Source organism: Colossoma macropomum, unplaced genomic scaffold (genome assembly GCF_904425465.1).
Source record: "Colossoma macropomum unplaced genomic scaffold, Colossoma_macropomum, whole genome shotgun sequence".
NCBI classification, from domain to species: Eukaryota; Metazoa; Chordata; class Actinopteri; order Characiformes; family Serrasalmidae; genus Colossoma; species Colossoma macropomum.
In genome coordinates, this window is record NW_023494803.1 from 13,096,669 (window position 1) to 13,112,948 (window position 16,280).

At 42.4% G+C, this 16,280-nt stretch overlaps 1 protein-coding gene across 1 annotated transcript in view; it reads right to left on the minus strand.

The window, feature by feature from the left end:
* Positions 1–16,280, minus strand: part of sorcs3b (sortilin related VPS10 domain containing receptor 3b) — a 119,602-nt gene that overhangs the window by 21,856 nt on the left and 81,466 nt on the right. The window contains exons 17-18 of the mRNA XM_036593842.1: positions 7,315–7,428; positions 6,773–6,944 (exon numbers count right to left, since the gene is read on the minus strand). Coding sequence (XP_036449735.1) covers positions 6,773–6,944; positions 7,315–7,428 — 286 coding nt within the window. The remainder of the gene's footprint in view (positions 1–6,772; positions 6,945–7,314; positions 7,429–16,280) is intronic.

Genomic DNA, 16,280 nt, shown 5'->3' on the forward strand with positions numbered 1-16,280 from the left:
TGCAAAAAATCCAGGTCCAAGCCCCCATGAGCGTTGCCGATTGCAACAGCGGTAAGAAAAACTCCCTAAGAGCAAGAGGAAGAAACCTTGAGAGGAACTAAGACTCAAAAGGGGAACCCATCCTCTTGTGGTCCACACCAGATAGCAAACAATAAGATTTCACCACTGAGGAGAACCATCACTAAAGCGTCTGGCCAAAGACCTAAGCTTGCATGCAGAACCTAAATGTTCAGGTGATAGATGTGGTCTGAAAGTTCTGAAATAAGCAACTAGTGGTTCGAAGCAGTGGCAAAGGCAGCTGACAGTTTGGGGAGGGATGAAGACCAAGGACATGGAATATTCCCTGGCTTTTGTGAAGAACTTCTGTGTGTCTCTAGAGTGTGCTTCCTAGGGAGAGGTGAGGTTTGTACCTTTATATGTTAATGTCAAGGTGGTGGTTTCTCTCAAGACAGGATGCAAGCTGTGCCAATTCCCCACATTCCATGAATTAGGGAAAAAATGAAAGGAATACAATAGGTCTGTAGCTCAGAAAATTTGTAGGCTCAAAGGTGGGTTTCTTGAGAAATCTTGCAACTCAATCTTAATCAAGACTTGACCACTAATGAGTGAATTCAAGCAAGGTTTTGAGTCAAGTGGGCAGGGTTAATGTACTGGTGTGACCAAACCTCCTGCAGCTAGACTCCCTTGCTCACAATCTTCCACAGGTAGACTCTCTGGTCTTTGTTGGGCCAGAGGTTCCACAGGTAGACTCTCTGGTCTTTGTTGGACCAAATCTTCCATGGGTAGACTTTCAGGTACTTGTTGGACCAAATCTTCCACTGGTAGACTCTCTGACCTTTGCTGGGCCAGAGGTTCCACAGGTAGACTCTCTGGCCTTTGTTGGGCCAGAGGTTCCACAGGTAGACTCTCTGGTCTTTGTTGGACCAAATCTTCCATGGGTAGACTTTCTGGTATTTGTTGGACCAAATCTTCCACAGGTAGACTTTCTGGCCTTTTTTGCACCAGATCTTCCACAGGTAGACTTTCTGGTCTTTGTTGGTCTTCCACAAGTAGACTCTATGGTCTTTGTTGCACCAAATCTTCCATAGGTAGACTCTCTGGCCATTGTCGGACCAAATCTTTCACAGGTAGATTCTCTGGTCTTTCTTGGGCCAAATGCTCCACAGGGATACTCTCAGATATTTGGTCCAACAAAGGCCAGAGAGTGTACCCATTGAACATTTGGTCCAACAAAGACCAGAGAGTCTACCTGTGGACCAAATCTTCCATAGGTAGATTCTCTGGTCTTTCTTGGGCGAGATGCTCCACAAGTAGACTCTCTGGTCTTTCTTGGACCAACCGTTCAATGGGTAGACTCTCTGGTCTTTGTTGCACCAAATCTTCAATGGGTAGACTCTCTGGTCTTTGTTGGATCAAATCTTCCATAGGTAGACTCTCTGGTGTTTCTTGGGCCAGATGTTCCACAGGTAGACTCTCTAGTCTTTGTTGGACCAAATCTTCAATGGGTAGACTCTCTGGTCTTTGGGCGACCACATCTTCCACAGGTAGACTCTCTGGTCTTTCTTGGACCAGATCATCCACAGGTAGACTCTCTGTTCTTTGTTGGTTTTCCACAGGTAGACTCTCTGGTCTTTGTTGCACCAAATGTTCCATAGGTAGACTCTCTGGCATTTGTCGTACCAGATCTTCCACAGGTAGACTCTCTGGCATTTGTGTGACCAAATCATCCACAGGTAGACTCTCTGGTCTTTGTTGGACCAGATCTTCCACAGGTAGAATCCCTGGTCATTGTTGGTCTTCCACAGATAGACTCTCTGGTCTTTGTTGGACCAGATATTCCACAGGTAGACTCTCTGATCTTTGTTGGACCAAATCTTCCACAGGTAGACTCTCTGGTCTTTGTTGGACCAAATCTTCCACAGGTAGACCCGCTAGTCTTGGACCAAATTTTCCACAGGTAGACTCTCTGGTCTTTGTTGGACCAGATCTTCCACAGGTAGACTCTCTGCTCTTTGTTGGACCAGATTTTCTACTGGTAGACTCTCTGGTCTTTGTGCGACCAAATCGTCCACAGGTAGACTCTCTGGTCGTTGTTTCAACAAATCTTCCATAGGTAGACTCTCTGGACTTTGTTGGACCAAATCTTCCACAGGTAGACTCTCTGGTCTTTCTTGCACCAGATCTTCCACACGTAGACTCCCTGGTCTTTGTTGGTTTTCCACAAGTAGACTCTATGGTCTTTGTTGCCCCAAATCTTCCATAGGTAGACCCTCTGGTGTTTGTTGCTCTTCCACAGGTAGACTCTATTGTCTTTGTTGCAACAAATATTCCATAGGTAGACTCTCTGGCCTTTGTCGGACCCAATTTTCCACACGTAGACTCTCTGGCCTTTGTGCCACCAAATGTTCCACAGGTAGACTCTCTGCCTTTGTTGGGCCAGATCTTCCACAGGTAGACTCTCTGGTCTTTGTTCAACCAAATTTTCCACAGGTAGACACTGTGGTCTTTGTTGGACCAGATCTTCCACAGTTGGACTCTCTGGTCATTGTGCGACCAAATCTTTCATAGATAGACTCTCTGGTCTTTGTTGGGCCAGATGTTCCACAGGTAGACTCTCTGCTCTTTTTGTGCGCCAAAATCTTCCACAGGTAGACTCTCTGGTCTTTGTTGGACCAAATCTTCCACAGATAGACTCTCTGGCTTTTGTGCCAACAAATGTTCCATAGGTAGACTCTCTGGTCTTTGTTGGACCAAATCTTCCAAAGGTAGATGCTCTGGTCATTATGTGACCAAATCTTTCACGGTTAGACTCTCTGGTCTTTGTTGGACCAGATTCTCCATAGGTAGACTCTCTGCTCTTTCTTGGACCACATCCTCCATAGGTAGACTCTCTGCCCTTTTTTGTACCAGATCTTCCACAGGTAGACTCTCTGGTCTTTGTTGGTCTTCCATAGGTAGACTCTATGGTCGTTGTTGCACCAAATCATCCACAGTTAGACTCTCTGGCCTTTGTGCGACCAAATGTTTCACAGGTCAACTCTCTGGTCTTTGTACGATCAAATCTTCCACAGTTAGACTCTCTGGTCTTTGTTGGACCAGATCTTCCACAGGTACACTCTCTGGCCTTTGTTGGACCAGATCTTCCACTGGTATACTCTCTGGTTTTTGTGCGCCAAAATCTTCCAAAGGTAGACTCTCTGGTCTTTGTCGGACCAAATTTTCCACAGATAGACTCTCTGGCTTTGTGCCACCAAATGTTCCACAGGTAGACTCTCTGCTCTTTGTTGGACCAAATCTTCCAAAGGTAGATGCTCTGGTCTTTGTGCGACCAAATCTTTCACAGGTGGACTCGCTGGTCTTTGTTGGACCAGATTTTCCACAAGTAGACTCTCTGGCTTTTGTTGGACCAAATCTTCCACAGATAGATTCCCTGGCCTTTGTTGGACCAGATCTTCCACTGGTAGACTCTCTGGTTTTTGTGCGCCAAAATCTTCCACAGGTAGACTCTCTGGTCTTTGTTGGACCAAATCTTCCACAGATAGACTCTCTGGCCTTTGTGCGACAAATGTTCCATAGGTAGACTCTCTGGTCTTTGTACGATCAAATCTTCCACAGGTAGACTCTCTGCTCTTTTTTGGACCAAATCCTCCACTGGTAGACTCTCTGGTCTTTGTTGGACCAGATCTTCCATAGGTAGACTCTCTGCTCTTTCTTGGACCACATCCTCCATAGGTAGACTCTCTGCCCTTTGTTGGACCAGATCTTCCACTGGTAGACTCTCTGCTCTTTGTGCGACCAAATCTTCCACAGGTAGACTCTCTGCTCTTTGTGCGACCAAATCTTCCACAGGTAGACTCTCTGGCCTTTGTGTGACCAAATCTTCCACAGGTAGACTCTCTGGTCTTTGTTGGACCAAATCTTCCACAGGTAGACTCTCTGGCCTTTGTTGGACCAGATCTTCCACAGGTAGACCCTCTGGTCTTTGTTGGTCTTCCACAGGTAGACCTGTTGGTCTTTGTTTGTCTTCCATAGGTAGAGTCTATGGTCTTTATTGCACCAAATCGTCTATAGGTAGACTCTCTGGCCTTTGTCAAACCAAATCTTCCATAGGTAGACTCCCTGGCCTTTGTTCGACCATATGTTCCACAGGTAGATGCTCTGGTCTTTGTGTGACCAAATCTTCCAAGGTTAGACTCTCTGGTCTTTGTTCGACCAGATCTTCCACTGGTAGCTCTCTGCTCTTTGTGCGACCACATCTTCCATAGTTAGACTCTCTGCTCTTTTGTTGCGACCAGATCTTCCACAGGGTCTCTCTGGTCTTTGTTGGTCTTCCACAGGTAGACTCTATGGTCTTTGTTGCACCAAATCTTCCATAGGTAGACTCTCTGGCCTTTGTTCGACCAGATCTTCCACAGGTAGACTCTCTGGTCTTTGTACGATCAAATCTTCCACAGTTAGACTCTCTGCTCTTTGTTGGACCAAATCTTCTACAGGTAGACTGTCTGGTCTTTGTTGGACCAGATCTTCCATAGGTAGACTCTCTGGCCTTTGTTGGACCAAATCTTCCACAGGTAGAATCTCTGGCCTTTGTTGGACCAGATCTTCCACTGGTAGACTCTCTGCTCTTTGTGCGACCAAATCTTCCACAGGTAGACTCTCTGCTCTTTGTGCGACCAAATCTTCCGCAGGTAGACTCTCTGGCCTTTGTGTGACCAAATCTTCCATAGGTAGACTCTCTGGTCTTTGTTGGACCAAATCTTCCACTGGTAGAATCTCTGGCCTTTGTTGGACTAGATCTTCCACAGGTAGACCCTCTGGTCTTTGTTGGTCTTCCACAGGTAGACCTGTTGGTCTTTGTTTGTCTTCCATAGGTAGAGTCTATGGTCTTTATTGGACCAGATCTTCCACTGGTTGACTCTGTGCTCTTTGTGCAACCAAATCCTCCACAGTTAGACTCTCTGCTCTTTGTGCGACCAAATCTTCCATGGTCTTCGTTGGTCTTCTCTTGGTCTTTTCTCTGGTCTTTGTTGGTCTTCCACAGGTAGACTCTATGGTCTTTGTTGCAACAAATCTTCCATAGGTAGACTCTCTGGCCTTTGTTCGACCAGATCTTCCACACATAGACTCTCTGGTCTGTGTGCGCCCAAATCTTCCACAGGTAGACTCTCTGGTCTTTGTTGGACCAAATCTTCCACAGGTAGACTCTCTGGTCTTTCTTGCACCAGATTTTCCACAGGTAGACTCTCTGGTCTTTGTTGGTTTTCCACAAGTAGACTCTCTGGTGTTTGTTGCACCAAATCTTCCATAGGTGGACTCTCTGGCCTTTGTTGCTCTTCCACAGGTAGACTCTCTGATCTTTGTTGCAACAAATATCCCATAGGTAGTCTCTCTGGCCTTTGTTGGACCACATCTTCTACAGGCAGACTCTCTGGTTATTATGTGACCAAATCTTCCACAGGTAGAATCTCTGGTCTTTCCTGGACCAGATCTTCCACAGGTAGACTCTCTGGCCTTTGTTGGACCAGATCTTCCACTGGTAGACTCTCTGGTCTTTGTTCGACCAAATTTTCCACAGGTAGACTCTCTGGCCTTTGTTGGACCAGATCTTTCACAGGTACACTCACTGGTCTTTGTTGGACCAGATTTTTCACAGCTTGACTTTAACAAACTGTAACATTTAACAATATTAACTTCCTCACAATCAAGTTGCAACACATGAGTCCAAAATTATAAAGATCTCACCTGTGTGAAGAGTTGAATAAAGAAAAGCATTTTACAGTTCCAGATGTTTTTTGATTCCCTGGTTACAGGTATAACCAAAGTGACCCATAGACGAGTGCTGTCCATCAGATCTACATACCACACCTTCGGAAACTGCATTTGCTATCCTGGCCAGAATTTAATAGGCAATACCAAGATTTTTTTTCCCAAAATCAGTTTTAGTAATGCAAATGCAAACACAAGTCTCACTTGTTTGCTAAGGTACTGACCAATCTTCCTCTTTTATTTCATCAAAAGCTGCTGCTTCCCAACTGCCCCTCTAGTGTTAGGAGACAGTATTCTAAATAGCATACTGTTCACTATGCTGAATACAGCAACAGTATATCCTGTTTAAAGTGTGTAATAATTATATCAATCAATCAATTGATCAATCAAACTTTTTTTAAACTCAGAGTACATTGAGGGAGACCCTAATTTACAGTTCAGCCGAGCCAATACCGAAATCATTGATGGAAAAAATTTAATTGTAAAACATATCAAAGGCTAAAATGCTAAATTGCCATCATGAACTGTGTGCTGTACTACAGGATCATAAAACCACAGTAATACCGCCAAAATGTACCAACACATTAGACGAATATGCCTATGGTTACGTCCTCCTGAAATAATTGCACTGCAATATGCGATGCATAATATCTGAAAGACAGCTCTGGCTGCATACTGAAGAAACTCACTGCACACTACATATTTTTTTCTACTTAGGCTGTTTCACACAGAGCCCAAGAGTATCGGCTGCTAACCTTCACTTGGGTCTGAAGACATTGCCAGTCAAAAAGAACAAATAGAGCAGTAAATCACAAAGCTACAAAACACAAACCGTGCTGAGTGCAGAGCCAAAGCGCTAACAGCAAAACTATGAGCTAACCTTGAAGTGACAGCAAATAAATCCACTTGACAGTGAATCCGTGTAGAATACGCTGACCACTGAGACTGACCGCAATCAGGTTATTAATGCATGTGTGTGTGTGTGTGTGTGTGTGTGTGTACTCACATGCTGTAGAGTGACTCTGAAGGTAACGTTGGTGCCTACATTAGCTGTTAGCAGTGTGTTGCTGGTTTGGAGCTGCAGGCCGCTGGGCGGAGTTTCCTCACACTGCTGCTGTCGGGGGCTCAGAGCCTCCTCCAGACCCTCATCACAGTTATTAGAGTGCACTCTCCTATACCTGCACACACACACACACACACACATAAAATGACCTTCATTGCAGTCATTTCTGCACATGCACACACACACCCAACACACACTTAACCTCCCCACAAAACAAACATACACACACAGAGGCAACAAAAGCAGATTTTAATGTATGTGTATGTTTGTGTGTTTGTGTGTTACCCAGTGCTGTTGAGGTAGGTGCATATTTGAGTGTGAGTGTGTGTGTGTGTTTGTTTGTGTGTATAAGTGTGTGTGTGCATGTTAATTTGTGTTACCCAGTGCTGTTGAGATAGGTGTATATTTGTGTGTGAGTGTGAGTTAGGATGTGCATGTGTTAGGGTGTGTGTGTTTATGTTTGAGTGTGTGAGTTGGTGTGTTACCCGATGGTCTTGAGGTAGACGTGTCCTTGGCTGCAGGTGTGTGCAGGTGTGTGTGTGTCGTACCAGAACGCTGGTACACACTTCCCGCTTACCTGCCTCTCAAAGCCATAATCACTGCAGATACAGAGAGAGTGAGAGAGAGAGAGAGAGAGAGAGAGAGAGAGAGAGAGCACATTATTAATCACACTTTACCAAACTGTCAACTAACCCTCAATTACTGATCAGTCTCAGCTTTACAGCGAGGAAACAGGGCAGATGGGAGGAGCTACACAGGTGTATAAACCAGCAGGTGTGTCTCCATTAAAGCACTGTTTAGTAGATGACTGCAGACAAGCTAACGTGGATCATATGATCAATCAAAGGCTCACATCAAAGGCACCACAGAAAACTTTACTAGCAGTTGATGCAGGAAACTGAAATGTTCACAATATTAAGCATTCAATTCTCCCACAAATGCTACATATTAACTTACAAAGCAAAGAATTATGGGAGATGGAGACAGAGAACAATGCATTAGTGGACTCAGGCATATTTTAATGATCCTACGTATTCTTCTGAAGTGAGACCCCATGTCAATACATGCAGCAGAAAAAAAAAACACATTTTCCATAAATAAAACATAATCTTAGTGTTTCTAGCTCATCAGTAAGTAAGTCATCTGTAAGTGTTAAAGTGTTACATATTTGTCCGCCAGTCTGAACAGGACTACAAGGGTTATTTGATCAAATCCAGCCTAATATTCATGTAGGTGGACATTCAGAGAGTCAGTGATGGGTTTAAGTGCATGACAGACTAAACTGGGAACATCTGTCTGTCACACTGAGGCAAAGTTAGCACTGAAAATGATTTATAGCAGATAACCAGGCATGAATATGATTTAGTCATGGTAATAAAAAGTCTTAAAACTGTCTTACCTCAGTTCTCTTACAGCCTGTTTTAAGACGAGAGATTTTTCCTGCAAAATTTCATTAATTATTGAAATAAACTGTCAGCTTCTCAGAGCAGCTTTCAGATTTAAACTTTGAGATGAGCTGAGCTATAAGAGTAACTACTATTACTAATTCCTGCTGGGTTCGGTGTCTGTGTGGGGTTCTCACTTCGTTTATACATCCATAAATATTACACATTGCACTGCCACTTGTTTATACACCCAGGCATATACAGCTATTATCATATGTTATCCTTTACAGTGTTTAGTCAGTCGGTTCATCCACTGGATGGGACATCCACCACTGCATTGTCACCTGCACTAAACAAACACATTTTTCTTCAGCTTAACTCACATTTACACCTCTTCCGTAGCCCTCTGGGGTCCATGAACTAGTCCACGTGCCAAATTCTCTGTTTCTATATCTGTTTGTGTATCTTTGTGATGATCCAGCACAGAAATCCAGTTCAAACACTTCCTGAGTCGCCCTTTTCTATTCCATTTATCACAAGATCGTATGTGACTCACATCCGGAGTTATGAGGCTATGAAAAGGGGCTGAGATACATGCCATCTGCCTCTCACCGTGTGGAACTGGAGGATTCATGTGTCCTTCTACATTTTGTGTGAATCTGACCAGTGGACACTCAAGAAATCATTAAGGACTGACCCATCATGCCGGAAACCCTTCATTCTTCATTCAGTCCACATCGGAGACACGTGAAATGGTGTGTAGAGTTTCCAGCTGCTGAAGTTGCTGCAGTGGTTTTGGAAAGCAGTGACGAAGATAACAGAGCATTTTGATATGAAACACTATATTGCCAAAAGTATTTGCTCGTCTGCCTTCATACGCATATGAACTTAGGTGACATCCCATTCTCAATCCATAGGGTTTAATATGATGTCGGCCCACCCTTTGCAGCTATAACAGCTTCAACTCTTCTGGGAAGGCTTTCCACAAGGTTTAGAAGTGTGTTTATGGGAATTTTTGACCATTCTTCCAGAAGCGCATTTGTGAGGTCAGACACTGATGTTGGATGAGAAGGCCTGGCTCTCAGTCTCCACTCTAATTCATCCCAAAGGTGTTCTACCGGGTTGAGGTCAGGACTCTGTGCAGGCCAGTCAAGTTCTTCCACACCAAACTTGCTCATCCATGTCTTTATGGACCTTGCTTTGTGCACTGGTGCGCAGTCATGTTGGAACAGGAAGGGGCCATCCCCAAACTGTTCCCACAATGTTGGGAGCATGAAATTGTCCAAAATCTCTTGGTCTGCTGAAGCATTAAGGGTTCCTGTCACTGGAACTAAGGGGGCGAGCTCAACTCCTAAAAAACAACCCCACACCATAATTCCCCCTCCACCAAACTTTACATTTAGCACAATGGAGTCAGACAAGACCGTTCTCCTGGCAACCGCCAAACCCAGACTCGTCCATCGGATTGCCAGACAGAGAAGCGTGATTTGTCACTCCAGAGAACACGTCTCCACTGCTCTAGAGTCCAGTGGCAGCGCTTTACACCACTGCATTCAACGCTTTGCATTGCGCTTGGTGATGTAAGGCTTGGATGCAGCTGCTCAGCCATGGAAACCCATTCCATAAAGCTCTCTACACACTGTTCTTGAGCTAATCTGAAGGCCACATGATGTTTGGAGGTCTGTAGCAATTGACTCTGCGGAAAGTTGGCAAGCTCTGTGCACTATGCACCTCAGCATCTGCTGACTCCGCTCTGTCGTTTTACATGGCCTACCACTTCGTGACTGAGTTGCTGTCATTCCCAATCACTTCCACTTTGTTATAATAACACTGGCAGTTGACTGTGGAATATTTAGTAGTGAGGAAATTTCACGACTGGACTTGTTGCACAGGTGGCATCCTATCATGGTACCACGCTGGAATTCACTGAGCTCCTGAGAGCGACTCATTCTTTCACTAATGTTTGTAGAAGCAGTCTGCATGCCTAGGTGCCTGGTTTTATACGCCTGTGGCCATGGAAGTGATTGGAACACCTGAATTCAATGATTTGGATGGGTGAGTGAATACTTTTGGCAATATAGTATATGAGTATCATGCTATATAAAGAGCCTTTAAAGGAGAATTTAAGAAGATATGAACAAATCTAGAATTATATGGTCACCTCAGACTACAGACGGTTAAATCATTGATGACTTCCTGGAAGTATAATTTTAATTGTGTAATAATATGTATTTTAAATGCATAAAGATTTCCTTGTTTGTATGTGACAGATGTAAAAACACACTGTAAACTGTAAATAAAACATTGACTGCAGTAGCTTCCTCTTTCAAATCATATGTTTTGCAGGAGAGAACAAAGATTTTCAGTGTTGAACAGAAAAAACAGCTTCAGCAGGTTTAGAGTTTAAAACAGCAGCTCTTTACTGACTCAGCACTGAAAGCCTTTTAAACACAAACACACACCTAAAAGCTCTGACCCTCCCACTGACCCACTGCAGAACCAAGACCTAATCCGACACTTGATCTTTCCTTTCCAGCAGTAAATTCGTATTTGACCCTTTATAATCCAGGAATAATTACATACTGTGGCTTATTATTCAGTAACTACAAGGACTTCTATGCAAATTGGCTAAGCTATTCTTAGATTATAGAAGTGTGTAATAAAACTTTGGGCCTGCTGGTGGACCCTGGACATTTAAGGGGTTAATGGAGTTATGGAATAGCTGAAAATTGGGGGGAGGATCATGCCTGTAACCCCTCCTTCTTCCAGTCTAACACTCAATAAATTTCCATTCCTGTCTCCTGTATCCCATGACAAAGCTTTCATAATTCTCACCACCCCACCTCCTCCCAGTTCCTCAGTCCTAAATCAGTCCTACCATAGGTTAACAAGGGGCTTGGGGGTGGTGGGGGGGGGGCGGGTAGGGTTTGTGGGGACCCTTCTAACCCCAAGTAGAAGCCACCCAGACCTCAAGCCCTAATTCTCAGTGTTCTCCTACCTCAATCAGACCTATCATACTGCCATCACACGCACTCTGAACTCACACTGTGATATTTACACACATAAGCAGTCTGGTGTCATCAAGCACAGTAATGAATGTAAGATTTTGTCACATATTAAAATATTAAAGTCTGTTATATAAATTTAACTGCATTGAATTAAACAGAATGCATATTTATGAAATTGATTCTTTTGGTGCAGTTAATCGAGCGTTTTTTTTAATATTTCAAGATTTTGCCTGCAGGTTTATGAACTTTATGAACTTAAATACTTCAGTTTGGCCATGAAAGATTCAGCCAAATGCAGATCTGTTTAAGGAAAATCTGTAAATGATGAAAATGATCTGCAAACCGAGAAGCCTTAGCATGACGTAACATTTCAGCTTAAAAATGAGGAGGTCAGTTTGTTTCAGACTTTATATCTAGCATGTACACCAAAGATCTACTACAGAAGATCGAATACAGAGTAACAGCTGAAGAGTAAAAGTAATCTTCAAAAAGCTGGAATTTAATGAAAGCAGTAAAACCGCGTAAACATCATGTTAATGAACAGCACAAAAGAAATTAGAATAAAGACCATTTAAAATATTATTTTGTCTGTTGTTTAGTGTTTCATCCTTTATTTCCTGTAGAAAAAGAGAAAGAGATTCAGCTTCAATATATTAATACTTATTCTTTGATACATATATTTCTGGCTTGCATTATAAATTATTAGGATGAGAATATAATACAGCTTTTGGTAAATTTACATTTTATGTAATGTATCTGTCATGGTCAAACTTTTCATGAGTTTCTATTTGTAGAGACACACGTCAAACTGCCCGACTCATCCATTAACTCTGGGAAGGTCAGAGAACTCCCAAACCAAAGCAGACAAAAGGTTCCTGCCCTTCATAACTCAGAAAATGACTAAAAATAAAAAAATAAAAAAAGACTGGAGATATAATGAAGCTCCTGGAAAAGGGCACATGGGTATTTCACCCCCACACACAGCAAGGAGGATGGATGGAAAACAAAAACATTTCCATGGAGAACCGCAGATATTGGCTTCATTTTGTGCTACCAAGAAAATCCAAAAATGAAAAAGACGCCAAACAGCTGACTGGAAGAGTTTCCAGAAAAAAGTCTCAAATCTGCTCAAAATACTCTGTAAACATCACTGGAACTCTGCTTGGAGCCAAACTCTGGTCAGATAAGCAAAACAAAGTCTGAGCTGAGTCAATGTAGAAATTAAGCACACTCAAGCTGTGGTGGGTGTTTCATGTTAGTGTTACTTTAAAATGTCTGAGGAACCTCAGGAACGTCTGTTAGATCATATGACACCACAAACTCCATCAGCATCCTGGAGTCTAACAGAAATAATGAAAGTGTCTCATCATCCTGCAGCAGGACAAACTTGCAGAGAGCTCTTCCATGACCACTTCAGAACAGCTCAGTGATCACAAAATCCAGCTGCAGTGGCCATTTTAGAAACAGGAGTGACCTAAACCCAACTAAAACCCAAATGAGGACCAGGGAGAGTTCTGAGGGATCTGGAGTTATTCAGCATCAAGAAATGGACTTAAATCTGTCACCTTAACCTTATAAACCTCCTCAAAACATTCACTAGTGCCTTGCACAAAGTACAACATTCAGGGCTGATAACGGTTCTCAACTCAAAATCCTTAATCCTGTTTGTTTCTCTTATTCCTCCTCTATCCTGAGATGAGGCTGCAGTGCTCCCAAACCCTTTCTACAACCTTCACAGCATATTTACCGCTCTCCAAAATATATCCCCATCTCTCTAAAATATCCCCGTCTCTCCAAAATATCCCCAACTCTCCAAAATATCCCCATCTCTTCAAAATATCTCCACCTCTCTGAAATATCCCCATCTGTCCAAAATATTCTCATATCTCCAAAATATCCCAATCTCTCCAAAGCTCACTACTGAGTCCTGCAGATTTACCACCTGACAGTGAAATCCCATCACTGACCTCAGACATGCAGCTGATCTGAGCTGTGACTGGTTTGTACTGATGTGTATGTGTGTGTGTAGGTGTGTGTGTGTGTGTGTATTTGTGGTGCAGTAACAGTGTGTTTGTGTGTTGTTAATTCTGCGCTAACCTGCAGCTCCGCTGGGCTAATGGGATCACTGCCACATTTATCTTCCATTTAAATGCTCATTACTTATTCATTTAGACATAATTAATCATTTGACACTGTGGTAATTTCTCATGCTTCTCATTCAGGCACGTAATTTGCTTACGAGCAGATGGCACTCATCAGGAGTTTGTGTGATGCGCTGAAGCACACAGCAGACGCATCATGGAGAATTCAGCTCAAACAGGAACATGCAGTGGAGAATCACAACGCTGATGACAACACTCTTATTTCTCTCACTTAAAATGAAAAGACAAGTCTGAGAAAAGAGCAGAATGTCCATCTGTGTGTTTTTATGGCTTTGACATAACAGCGCTTTCACTAATCAGCAGTATAAAAGTTATTTATCGCCCACAAAACTGAATTAATTAGATGCAGTAATTAATAACTCATATCTGAGCTGATGAAATTTTGAAACAACTTAAACTTTACAATTCCCTGAGAAACAACAAGTAATGACCAGATGAGCTGAGGACATTACTAAAGCTCATTTAAAGTGAAGAAAAAAACATAAAAAAGCCTGAAATTACAGCTCTCCAAATGCCTTTTAGGGAATAATGTCCACAGAAAACAGCTTAATTATTAAAGCTACACTGCACAATGTAAAAATCCACCAGCTTCAACCAGAGAAATGCCAGATCACAGCAGGCTGAGAAGATGCTGTGGAGAAAGTTCTTATAGATGGAAAAGATGTTGACAAACATCAACCAATAGAATGGAAAGATCAAAACGAGGAAAAATTAAACAACCTTCAGACAGTGAAGCTGCTGAGTCACCTTTACAGGAGACTAGCAGTTACAGTGACAAGGACGGATTATCTAGAATTGTGTTTATTTGCTCAAAACGCATATAGATTCTTCAAGTGGTGCTGCACTTTACCCCAAGAGAAGAGAGCAAAACAACATCAGGCAACTAAAGAGTTCATTTAAGAGAATTCCAAATTGATCAAATCGATCTACTAATTAATATATAATCATGCAATCAGCCTTGTGTTTAACAGACTGCGAACCACAAACACTCAAAGTCTAATAGACTGCAGGCTTTCTGAGGAGTGGGGGGGGGCATCACAGTGTCAGTGTAATGCAGCCTGAATAGTTACTGACTGCAAGGCAAAATAAACAAGTACTCATTTATACTATTGTAATTATTCCGTTATTTCAAAACCTAAATCGAATCATTCATTGACCCTGGATTTGTTTATAGTTCTCTTCTGTTTATCTTGCCTTTTACACAAATAGTTCTCTACCCCTGGTACCCAAGGGGTTCCTCAGAGGTTAGTTCTTAGTTCCCTTCTATTTATAACAGACATAAACCTTTAGCCTTATCATCTATTGCCTCATTCCCCATGGGGTACCTCAGAGATCAATACTTGTGCCCCTTTTATTTATAATAGAAAGTATCCTTTGGCCAAATCATTCAGCATTGTTGTTACTGAAGAGGATGAGCTCACGGTCCACTTCTGTTTATAACATACAGTGCTGTGAAAAAGTGATTTCTTAAATTTTCGCTAATTTGTTATTTTAATATAAAATAACGATAACATGAATAAACAAAATGATCATTCCATTTATTGAAGATGAAGATTCATTCAAAATCTAGACTATCAATATGAAAAAGTAATTGCCCCCTAAACCTAATAGCTGATTGTGCCGCCCTCGGCAGAAACAACTGCAATCAAACGTTTGTTATAATTTTCAGTGAGTCTTTTACATCACTGTAGAGGAGTTCTGGCCCACTCTGTTTTGCAGAATTGTTTTAATTTGGCTACAATGGAGGATTTTCAAGCATGAACTGCTTGTTTAAGTTCTTGCCACAGCATCTCAATGGGATTCAATACAGACTCAGCCACTCCAAAACCTTCATTTTGTTTCTTTTGAGTCATTCAGAGGTTGACTTGCTTGTGTGCTTTGGATCATTGTCCTGCTGCCCAACCCAACTGCGCTTGAGCTTTAGGCCATGAACGGACAGGCAGACATTCTCCTTCAGGATTTTCTGAAAGAGAGCTAAATTCATGGTTCTGTCAGTTATGACAAGTTGTCCAAGTCCTGCAGAAGCAAAGCAGCCCCAGACCATCACACTACCACCAGTTTTGACTGCTGGTATGATGTTCTTATGGTGGTACGCAGTGTTAGCTTTATGCCAGACGTGACGAGATCCATGTCTTCCAAAAAGTTCCACCTTTGACTCATCAGTCCAGAGAATATTGATCCAAAAGTCTTGGGGGTCATCTAGATATTTTTGACAAATGCAAGACAAGCTTTTGTGTTTTTTTTTGGTCAGCAGTGATTTGTGCCTTGCAGCTGTTCCATGAATGCTATTTTTGTCCGGTGTCTTTCTTATTGTGGAGTCATGTACATTGACCTTAACAGAGGCAAGGGAGGCCTGCAGCTCTTTAGATGGTTGTCTTGGCTCTTTTGTGACCTCCTGGATGAGTTGTTGATACGTTCTTGGTATAATTTTAGTCAGCCAGTCACCCTTGGGAAGGTTCACTGCTGTACCAAGTTTTCTCTATTTGTAGATAATGGATCTCACTGTGGTTTTCTGGAGTCCCAGATCCTCAGTAACGGCTTTGTAACCCTTTCCAGATTCACAGATTTCAAAAACTTTGTTTTGCAGCTGTATTTGAATGTCTTTAGAATGTAGCATCATGTGCTGCTTTCTGAGACCTTCTAGCTGCTTCACATTGCCAGACAGGTTCTGTTTAAGTGATGTTTAGATTCAGCAGGTCTGGCATCGATCATCTCTAGGTGTGGATAGTGAAACTAAACCCAGTAGTCAGTTGACTTGCTTTTGTCAGTTGAATTACTTTTTCACACAGGGCCAGGTAGTGCTGAAAATCATTTTTCCTTTAATAAATGAAATAATCATTTAAAAACAGCATTTTCTGTTTATTTGTTTTTTCTTTGTCTAATATTAAATGTAGTT